Genomic DNA, 12,160 nt, shown 5'->3' with positions numbered 1-12,160 from the left:
TGGGGATTTTCTGGAATGCATCACTATATAAATCCATGAAATGAATGAATGTCAAACTCTAAAATGCATCAGAATCATCCAGAAGCCTTATTAAGACATATGTTGCTGTACCCCACCCCTAGAGTTTCTGATTCAGCAAGCCTGGATTGGGACCCAAGAATTTGTGTTTCTGATGATGTTGATCCTGTTGTTTCAGGGACCACAATTTAAATCAAATGGGCTATTCCTATAATTGGTAATAATAATAAAAGCCGATCAAAGTAGTGATCAAGTAAAATCATTTTCAGGTTACAAAATGTTGGTAGAGTAGGAGTATGAGGTCAGCAGTCTGGCAGCCACCATCTAGTCTCTATGGCTTAACAATGTGAGTAGCCTTGATTTAGTCACTTAACTTGTCCAGGCTCAGTCTGCACATGTATGAATTGCAGAAGAAAGGATAATATATATTCAAAGTTTCATCAGAGTATTGGAATTCTAATAAAAAATAATAAGGTTCACCTATCCTAAAGAAATTAGAAATATAGGAACTACAACTGTCCTCAGAGAGGGCAGTTATAATTAATTAGGCACAACAATTCAGAATAGAGAGAATGCAAAGTCAGCACCATATTAACACATCTCTGGGACTTGACTATAATGTGATTGAATGTATTAATGGTAATATATCTAAAGAAAGAATGAGCCAATCAAAACAGAAATTGGTCTGCCTTGGGAACAGAAAAATAAGCTTTTAGGAGGACAAATTGGCAAGTAGTAACTATTTGGGAAACTGTCCAAGAGAGAGAAAATCTTTACTATTGGACTCAAGCCTTAAGGTCTCCTATCTCATAATAGATTAGACAGCCTTCAGCTATCCCAATTAAAATTCCTTGCTAACCAACATAATTTTTGCTTGGCTTCTCAACTGGTTTGCCTGTTGAGAGAGTGATCCTGCTATACAAGAGCAATATTCAATTTGCCATTGCATATTAAAATTTTGGCATTTTGATCAAAATTTTGCTTTATCTGCAGCTTACCTACACTGATTTACAGGTGGAACAATCTGCTGTAATCTGCAATTGCATTTCTCATTATAAATGCCTAACCTGATTTCTGCATTGTTTGTATGTGTATCTGTCTTTATGAGTTTGGAAAGTGCCAACTCATCCCTAATCTGCTTTCACTATACTAACAAAACCAGGCTTATGAACCTGCAAAATGAGTATCAGAACCTGAAGTGGCCTTATTTACCAAGGTAAAAGTCCCTCTGAGGATGACTGCCTAGAAAGCCAGCCAGCATTCTCCAGGTGGTACCTCTCTCCACTGCTGTGAGGGATGGTTTTGGTCAGTTTGCTCATGAATCCATTTTTAAACCTTCCTCTACTCTGCTCTGTATCATTGAGCAGAGGCTAAACACTTGTATGTTATACCTACTTCCCAGACTCTCAATGGTTTCAAACAATGGATTGGTACTGCCATAAGACTGAAGGACAGAAGAAAAGGAAAAGCCATGTATTTCTCCCTCTTCTCAGCCACTTCCATTCCCAGCAATTCATTTCCTTCATTAAATTTTCTCAGTTCTAAACTCAGAGGATTTTTTTTTTAAATTTAAGTACTGTTTTTAGTTTCAGGTGTACAGCATGGTGATCCATTGTTTTGTTTTTCAGATTATATTCCATTATAACAAGATACTAGGTATAATTCCCTATGCTTTACAGTAAATCTTTGTTGTTTTTCTAAACTTAAAGTTTCAACTAATCAGAATGGTTTCTGTTTTCCTTGTCCAACCCTAACTGATGACCATGTGACATAAGAGCTCACTAGTAACTGCCACCATCTGTTCAAGAAGTATTAAGTATGTGCCCATGGATACACACACACACACACCCCCCACACACAGACTCATAATAAAATTATATAAACCAATAAAAATTTTGGTTTGTATTTTTTTGGTAAATTATACTAAGCAGCTATGTTAAATAGTCACAAGCCAAGTGTGTGACTTATTGTGATTATCAAAGAGCAGAGGGAATCAAAATCTCAAGTAGACAAGTGGTTGTGAGGGCACCTGTAGAGTTAGATTATGCACACATCTAATAAGAAAGTAAATGTAGTTTTCAATTTAATCTATGAACAAATCAAACCAATGGCAATATTCAGACTGATAAACATAATGTTACAGATGTCATCACAATATTGGAGCATTTACAAGTTTTGTTAACTAAATTATTGGCCAAGGGAGTACACTGGTCTGCAAGCAGGGGCTCCAAACATATGTGAGAAAAAGTACCTATGGATCATCCATCCTATATCATGCATCCAAATTCCCTGTGCTTATGAAGGAACGGGCTTTCTGTTTTGCACCATATGAACAATGTTAAGGCTATACTCCCTCAAAGGCTTCCAGCAAAATTAGCTGGGGCCAGTTGACAATATGAAGTCAAACATGTCTTAGCATACACTTTTTCAAACTCTGTTCTACTTTCTGTTGATGTCAATTTTTTCCCTTTTCTGATGAAAGCCAGGCTTCCATCATTTCTAAATTATTTAGATAGACATAGGGTTAGGACTTTGTAGTTTGGTTTTAAGCAACAAATTCCAAGCAATGAATTACCAGGTTTTTGTCTGATACTTAAGAATATGTTTCCGTCACTGAGATCCCAAGGTTGCCCTGTTATATCTGTAATGAAAAATGTGTACCATTGTCAAAAGTGGCATGGAAGGTTTAAAGTTAGACTCTTCTCCGACCGCAGGGCTTTAATAGCTTCATATTATTGAGCCCCATTTCCCAAGTGTCTTTAAATCCTTGCTGGATAATAAAATAAGAAGACATATTAAGTCCTCTTGGAGACCACCAAGGGAGCAGTTAATGCATCCCTGCAGGCATTGAGGTATGCGGCTTCCACCAGTGCCTACACAGGTGAATCTAAGGTTTCCTTAAATGCTTAATTCTAAGAGGTAAATGACATAGGCACAGGCAAACACAATTTAGTACTTTTAAAAAGGAACAGAATTAATTAAAATATTCAACAGTTAACCCCAAGTGATAATGCCTGCCACATTTACTCCTTTAATAAATGAGATCCTCTATGTGAAAGCTTTTATGTTTATGGTCTCATATAGTTTATCCTCCAAAGCAGGATACTTGTGGGGACTGAGAGACAACGACATCAACAAGTGTACCAGAACAATAGCTATAAACCAGGACTGTCCCAGGCAAATCATGACATATGTTCACTCTGTGATAGAAAATGGGAATGCAAGACCCAGTCCTTTGCTTTCTAGTTTACAGCTCAGTGACAGAGACAGGAAATGGAAAAACAATACGATTATTCTATTTTATTATTTCTATCATCCTTATCATCGTTATTCAAGATTTTTGTCCTCCCTTGTATGATTTTATTTGATCCTTGAAGAACCTATATTTACTACTACATTGTCATTTTGTACATGAGGAAAACAACTGAAAGGAAGGTTAAATATATTACCCACATTCACAGGGCTGAAAAAGTAGAGAAGGTGAAATGTGAAACTATGTAGTTTGTCTGCAGAGTCTAAATTCTCACTCACTCCCCAAAGCAGGACCCTATGATGTATTATGGTAAGAAATGGCCTGATATTCTGGGATCACATAGAAGGGACATTTAAGCAAGCCTCTTTGACCAAGCAAGACTTTATGAAAGAGGTGATTAATAAGCCACTGACTCAGCTGGCCAAGGGAAAGGAGTGCAGACAAGTGGAAGAGACAACAAATATAGTAAATCAGTAGGCAAAGCACCGTAAATTCCTTCAAGATTAATGAGGCACAGCAGTCATTACATGTCTAATGTGCTCTTTAAAAGCAGCCCAGAATATGCCCAGCAAAGGTATAAACTATCTAATTTAAAAGAACAAATAATATACGTTATGAGTTGAACTGTGTGCCCCCAAAGGTATGTTAAAGTCCTAATTCCCAGTACCTCAGAATGTGACCTTATTTGTAAATGGGGCTGTTGCAGCTGTAATTAGCTAAAATGAGGTCATACTGGAGTATGCGGGCCTATAACCCAATATGACTGGTGTCCTTACAGGAAGAAGAAAAAGCCATTCAAAAGACACACACACACACACACACACACACACACACACACACACACATGTGACGAAAGAGGCACAGATTGGAATGATGTGGCTGAAAGCCAAGGAAAACCAGGGACTGATGGCTACCACCAAAAGCTGGGAAAAGGCAAGGAAGGATTCTACGCAGAATCTCAGAGGGAGTATTATGGCCCTGCTAACACCATGATTTCAGAATTCTAGACTTCCAAACTGTGAGAGAATAATTTCTGTTGTTTAAGCCACCTAGTCTATAGCACTTTATTACAGCAGCCCTAGAAAACTAATACAATGTAAAACTATGCAATTCAGGCACTTGTACGATTTTGGAATTAGGGAACTCTTTAGGCTAATATGAGACATTACCTGATGTAGAATTTATATATCTCATGAAATGTGTTTCCATGTATTTTATATAACACACGTAATGCTTTTGCGTTATTTTAGAAAACTCTTTCCAAAATGATTGCTTACAGTCCATCTTCTTGATGGCACTGTGAAGAGTTATTCAAAATGGTAAATTGTTCTGATTATAAATGCAATGCAAAAGATCGCTTAGGGCTTCCCTGGTGGCGCAGTGGTTGAGAGTCCGCCTGCCGAGGCAGGGGACACCGGTTCATGCCCCGGTCCGGGAAGATCCCACATGCTGCAGAGCAGCTGGGCCCGTGAGCCATGGCCGCTGAGCCTGCATGTCCTGAGCCTGTGCTCCGCAACGGGAGAGGCCCGTGTACTGAAAAGAAAAAAAAAAAAAAAACCTAAGGGAAAAAAACTATATTGTAGGATATCTACCACTTAAAAATCTCCTCATATGTCAAATAATACATATCTGAAAATATGTCAATGGGAGTATTCTTCTAATAATAAAAATACAAAACCAAATCATCAATGTCTATGTAGTTATTCAGAACTTCTACATTAAAAGAATTGCAACTATTTACCATAAAATGATCCATTTTAACTATGTACAATACAACTAATAGATTCTCAATTATATATTGATAGGCAATATTGATTTCCTTCCATCTTCTGGAAATGCCCTGATAATTTTAAAAAGCTTATTTCATGTCAACTGCTGTAATAAAATAATGGTTATGGTCTCATCACTTATATATTTTTCATTGAAATATGTAGATTTCAAAAGGAGACATCTAATTTCTAACTTTCATGTGATCTGTATATTCAATTATTTTGACTCTGTTTTGATATGCATTTTCTGATCACTCTCAAGATCCAATTTTGACCATGAGAGGCAAAGCTGTCAAAACCAAACAAATCCTCAGTCTGTATTTATATTGTAAATCTCCATCACATGACATTCCTTGCAAATGAACTTGCAAACTTTCAATGCTTAGATTTAATTCGAGTAGAAGACATATTTTTCAAGAGATGAGGAGAATAAATGAGGACAATATACTCCACACCCATGCTAATTTAATTAAATTTAATTAAACATCCTACCTTGGCTAGTTTCTTGTGGTTTACCTTTACAAGTCTTCAGGAAAAGTAGAAGTACAATAATTCTGAATCAGAATTAAGCAACATAAGGTCAGCAGAAAGGGAGCAGAAACTAGGATTGATTAGGTGTATAAACACACTCCTCATTAGGTTTGAGTCCAGGAGATATGTACTGTCATATGCTGGAGTTGCCTCAGGAAAGAAAATCTGAGACAAGAGATTACAAGTAGATAGTTTATTTTCAGAATTAATCCCAGGGAAGCCAAGTAGGGGGCTGTGTAAAGTGACATAGAGAAGGAGAAAAACCGATACAACAAAGTGTTATTATGCTAGTCACTGCTGAGAGTGACTGGGGCTCCATTCTACTGGGACCCTCTAAGGAGCCATGTAGAATATGTTACAGAATTGCCTGACCAAGGGGGCATGTATCGACTGGATCCTACTCCCTATTGACCAAAGAGCTGCTTTTCAAACAGCAATTAGTACTCTGCTGTAGAAAGTTTAGTTTTGTTCTAGAATCTAAAGTTTTGTGCTGTGACTCTATTCTTAGGACCTAATAAAAGATCCACACAGCATCTGTGTCCAACACCTTGCCTGAGTAGCAAGGCAGTTTGCACTAAAACCTGGACTTGCTGCAGAGCCCTCTCTTCCTCTGAGTCCTACTTGAAAATCATAGCCTTTAAAGTTGCCTGATAAAGTGACTTGTAGTATTTCCAAATGTAGTAATATGCAGCTCCTAAAGTTCAAAAAAGTTTACCATATGCTGGACCTCCTTCTTAGTGGTGGGCCTGTGAGGAGCAACAACTTTTTTATAACCTTAGATGGAATGTCCTAGCATGCCCCAGACCATCAGACTCCAAAAATCTTCTCCAATTTGACAGACTACTAATATTCTGGTACTGTATTTCTCATCCTCTGGCATGTGTCTGTCTTATATGGCATCCAAAGTACTTGCTACATCCTGTTCAAAAGGTCAAAATGAAATGATATAATGAACATAATGGACTAGTATAATGTTATGTAGATTATGAAGATAATCAAATTCCTTGTGCACTATAATGTTACAGAGAGTGACAGAGTTCATCCTGACCCAGGGCAGAGCACAGCTTCTTCTTGAGAACTGAAAAGCATTCATTTATCAGATGACTAGCTATACACCAGCTAGTATCAGAGGTGTATCAATTTGTTCCAGTGCAGACAATACATCTGGTCCAGATTACAGCTAGCTCAAAATACATTAGTTAAAGCCAGGCATATGATCAAAACCAACTTCAAGGGGAGAGTAAGAAATACTCCACCTACTCTACTGGGTTACCTGCAATTGTGTAGTGATGAGAGTAATAGCTGAGAATTATTAACTTTATAGAATTATTATGTTGTATCAATAATGGAATCACAAATATGGTGATGATTGACTAAGTATTTACTTTTTGCTAGGTACTCCACTAAATGATCAACATGTATTATCTCATTAAGTACACGGACTAACGTTTTTGCAAGTATCTGGAACTGTATGATAAATGTTTCTTCTAACATCAGGACTGTCCATGGAATTAAACAAATGATAAACTCTGAAATAACTGCAAATGGATTCAGATCTCCTGAGGAACAAAAATGACCCTTTATATTCATGAGGATTTTTATTAAATTAAAAAAAAACCTTTGGTTAATGCTGATATACTGGGAATAAAATGTATCAGTAGTTTTGGAGTAAAGTGTTGAACCAAAAGAGGCTTTCCATATTCTATATTAAAAGTAATGGTAACAAAACTATTTGAAGGTGTGACATCAATGATCAGAAAGGCTATAAGAGCTTTCTCCTAAACAGCTATGGTGAGTATATTTCCTCTTGTAACCATGACCTTAATAAAGATGTATGTCACCAGGGGATGAGACTGTGTGTGTGTGGCGGGGTGGGGGGGGACTGTGAAGTTACTCACTGATATAAAATTTGTGATTAATAAATTTTTGCATACTTCTCCTAAACCCTTTGTCATATTCTATCCAAAGATACATTGAAAAAATATTAGTTGTTTCAGTTGGAGAGTCTCTCACATGATGCAGAAAACAGGTCCAGTATGTCAAATATCCTATTGTTTAAATCATTTACAAGAGGACTATATTCATAATTCATTTGTTATTGGTGTGGTAATATTGAGGGAGAAAGAACAGAGGAAGGAGGGAAGAAGGGAGAGAAGGAATGAAAGAAGGAAAGAAGGAGAAAAGAAAAGAAGGAAAATTAAGAGAGTAGGTAGCAAAATCCTGAAATTATGGATATCCAGAAGTAATATTAGGTTGGTAGATTTACTGACAAACCCTTGTCTTTCTTTCTTACCTTCCCACATACTTTTATAATAAGCCCTCCTTAAATGAGGTAGTCTGAACACAGTTCTAGTCCTTGCAAGCTAAAAAAAGCTAATTAACAGAGATGCAAAAGCTCTGCAGTGCATTACAACACAAAAATATTGAAATTTATTGAAATGCATTTAATTTAGACTATAGAAATGCTAAGAACCTTTTTTAAAATTTACTTATTTCAAATATGTTCGACGTTGGAGTCTAAATATAAATTACTTAAAAATAATATAAAGCCAATATATATTTTATTATGTACCAATATAATGCTTACTATGTACCATATATATATGTATATACAAAATATACGTACATATATATTTACACATACATTTAACTTTTGAAAGGAGTCTATGATATAAATAAGATGGTTAGCATCATCGCTATTATATAGATAAGAAAACTGAGGCACAGAGAACAGAGAGGTTAAGGAACTTTCCCAAGGTCACACTAGTAGTCATGATGGATCCTGGATTATATCCAGGCAGTCCCAGTACCATGCTCTTAACCACTGCTATGTACTGACCTTCTTCACTTATTTTATTTTAAAGAAAATTTTAAAGAATCTAGAAAAAAATGCTGCCTTAGAACACTTGTAGAAATGGAAATTTTTATGACTCTCGCCACAGGAATAGGCAACAGATTAAGAAATCTTCTGAAGAGTGAATGAGGAACTTCTCTCTTTCACTGCATTATCATATTTAGATTAGACATAGGAGCAAGAAAGTCATTCCAGCTTCATGGTATCAGCCAAGAAAAATTATCCTCAGGACCAGATGCCAACAGCATGCCCTTTAGTATTTGGACAGGATACAAAGGCCCAGCTGTTCTGTCAGCCTTCCTTATACAGTTTGTTGACAAAGAAGAGGCCCAGTTAATTTTCCAAATATGCAATATAAACTGAAACTGATTCACCTGCAAACACCTGAATTACTTCTAGGAATGAAGAAATAATAATACTGAAATAATAAATTTTTCATAGGCTCATAACACACTGAAACGTTTCCAAAAATGGAATTTCTCAGGAAAAATAAGTAAGACAATAACCTACTCCTGTTTTTCAGAACTACTTTTGGATTGGCCAGAGCTCAAAGATTGCATCCAGATTGCTGAATCACGAAAGGGAAGATGTATGGAGAAAATAAGAAACGGCTAATATTAAGGGAATGTAAGGATGAAGATAGAGGGAGAGGAACAGCTGGGATGACTTAAAAACAAAGATAAGTTGCATTTTTAAGTAAAATTTGAAGTTCAGAAGCTGCAGAACTTGGTACATTCATTGTGGGAATAATGGGAGCATCAATGAGTCTTCTCTTGTGGCCTCTTTTAGGTTTACTCGGACCTTCCTACTTTGATCCCAACTTTTTTACTCTGGAATTTTTATTCTATGTATATAAATTAAGAAAATCAAATTATAACAACACTAAACTTTCTTTGGGATAATATTCTTGAGTTAGTGTTATCATTTTTTAATTTTAGTAAAATTATTTTCATTGGACTATACTGTTTTCTGCATAAATCTGAAAATAAAAATGCTTTACATATCAGCTTCATCTACATCACATTTTAACAATTATTGCTTCTGTGCTTATATATTTAATTTTGCAATCATTTTTTCTACTAAGTCTAATTATATTGGGTCAAATTTTCTGCAGCTCAATTTTATTGAGACAATTTTATTCTTTAATAAATTTTCAGTTCTTAGCAAGTGTCATAATTTGCAATTTTAGCCACTATGTATTTTAATATTTTTCAATATTTTAAAATAATTTTTCCTAGATTACTTTTACTGTTTTCCATTTTATCAGCAGCATAAGTTTTATAAAACATATTTCACCATTTCAGTTTATTTATGGTCTTATCAATCTACTGCTTCGTTCTGTGAAGTTCATATGCTTATTTTTATTTGTTCCTCAGGGTCAAAATTGTACAGTCAAAACATCCTTGAGGATTAAAGAGTTAAGGATGACAGGACCAAAAGACAAGATAGAAATGATGGGAGACTTTATAATCTCCACATTGTTCTTTACTTTCCCGTATATAGTCGTGTTAGCTGGATTTTTTTTTTTCTGTAATACAAATACTTAAAATATGTAACTTTATCTACCAAATGAGACTTCTTTTCCATCACAGTGTTTGTATTTAATACCAATCCATATTTTGAACCAGTCAGGTTAAATATATGACAATAAGAATTGGCAATTAATGAATAAAAACATCGTGAATATTCTGTATCTGAATTAAATTTTTACATCATAGATACATAGCCTAACTATACTATCTTATATCTAACTCCTTTTTTCACTCCTACAAGCTTTTTCTTTGCTCATTGTTTGTAATTTTAGTGACCTTTGAAAGTCTCAATTTCTGTTCCTGCTACTAAATTAGCTATGAAAGCTGTAGCTGCTGACTCTTGAGAACCTGAATTCATACAGCACCTACAAACATTTGTTTTTTCGAGGTTTTCTATGGATATAATGACTAGGAGTAAGGAAAGTACATGTGACCTCATTCATCACATTCTTCGAACAAATGCTTCCTCCACTGCAATTATGTCATCGTGAAATCATGTTCCACATTCTAAAATAAACTCTTTGCCATATGAATTGTTATCTGACTGAGATATTTTTGTAGTTGTCTTTTTTAACAGCCTCCTTAGAAATGTCTTTTAAATTTCTCACAATACCAAAACAAAAATTTCTTTTTTTTGTCTTATCCACGTGAATACTTCAAGCTTGAATGTTCAGCAGTCACTACTCTTATCCTGCATTGCACACATACTTGAATTTCACACACACACATACACACACAAACACATTTTTAGCTAAATCATCTAAAATGTACACTTTTTGACTTCCAAGAAAAGTGAAAGAGAGTTTTCCACAATATCACGGTTCGGGACTCACCTGTGGACGTGGATGTCCTGTGACCAGACAGGTCAATTCCAGGGTTTCTCCTTCCCGTATAGTGTAGACCCTTTCCGAGTAGCGCTCCTCCTCAATGTTACAGGCCAAGCCTGAATGCACAATACGAACCGTGGGGGGAGCTGTCGAATCAGGAAGAAGAGAGACAAGATACATAAAAAGATAAGCAAACTGTCTTCCCCTGATCATCATGGTTGTTATGGCAATTCTTATTAGACTTTACCACTGTCAGATCCATCAGTCTTAACACTTTGAACATCCCCAAGGGATTAAAGATTTTGCCGGACAGAAAAGTTCAAGTTTACCTTGCAGTCACCAACACAGTCTGAAAATGGCAAAGGGGAATAGGGTAATGGGGAAAAATTGGTGATTCAGTAAATCACCATCATTACAAGACCAATGATAAAACTTGATTGTTAAAATGTGACAGTTCCCTTCCTCTCTGAAATCTAAAATTTAATATAGTAAGGGATGTTGTCCAAAAACTAGGTAGTGCAAAAGAAAGACCATCAGAAAGGAAAAAGGAATGTGAATTAAAGACATTGCCATTTTTCTATTAATTTTATAAGTCGTGTGGTGTAACTAAGGAGCTAAAGAATAGGAAGATTTGGTTATCTGGAATTGAACACCAACTTAGTTTTCAATATTTATAGACTCCTGTATTAATATGAGCAAAAAACAATCACTGAATTAAGCCACTGATGAAGGCCATAAATCACTGATGTCTAAGTATAAAATTCTGATTCAAGATAGACTTCTCATGAAACTGTCCAAATTCCATAATATAATTTTCTCCGACTTCAGTGTCACAGGGGCCTATAAAACTTGACTAGCATTCATTGACTTACATATCATTGGAAACCCACTGTATGCAAAAATTCTTTTGGTAATGAGAAATACTTAGATAATAAGATATGCTTCTTGTCATCAAGGAGATTACTGTGACTAGCTTCAAACTGGAGATCATCCCCATTTGTGAATTCAGCACTTTTGTTTGTAATACATTTGGAGTGGAGGCAAAAAGTTTAAAAGAGTAGTTCTTACATTCAGTATGCATAATAAACTCCCCAGGAACTTGTTTAAAACATAGATGTCAGAGGTATACACAGAGACTGCTATATGTCTGCAGAAAACCCCTGGAATCTGCCTTTTTACAGAACATCCCAGGTGATGACAATAGTGCTACTCAGACCAGATCATTAGAAATAATTTTCTAATGGCTCTTATAAATATTTGTTTATTAAAGAAAATACACCATGGGATAAAATGTCCTTTTCTTTTAATTTTTTTCAAGTAACTAAACATCATGCTATGCAACCTTTCACTGGTTTAAAAAATTAAATAAACCAATT

General features: G+C 35.6%; 1 protein-coding gene across 2 annotated transcripts in view; it reads right to left on the bottom strand.

Annotated features, from left to right (window-relative positions):
- MDGA2 (MAM domain containing glycosylphosphatidylinositol anchor 2) overlaps positions 1-12,160 on the bottom strand; it is an 829,686-nt gene that overhangs the window by 462,881 nt on the left and 354,645 nt on the right. For both annotated transcript variants that reach the window (XM_067736879.1, XM_067736889.1), the window contains exon 2: positions 10,791-10,930. In XM_067736879.1, coding sequence (XP_067592980.1) covers positions 10,791-10,930 — 140 coding nt within the window. The remainder of the gene's footprint in view (positions 1-10,790; positions 10,931-12,160) is intronic.

This window comes from Pseudorca crassidens, chromosome 1, assembly GCF_039906515.1.
Source record: "Pseudorca crassidens isolate mPseCra1 chromosome 1, mPseCra1.hap1, whole genome shotgun sequence".
NCBI classification, from domain to species: domain Eukaryota; kingdom Metazoa; phylum Chordata; class Mammalia; order Artiodactyla; family Delphinidae; genus Pseudorca; species Pseudorca crassidens.
This window is presented reverse-complemented; position numbering and strand designations above follow the sequence as displayed.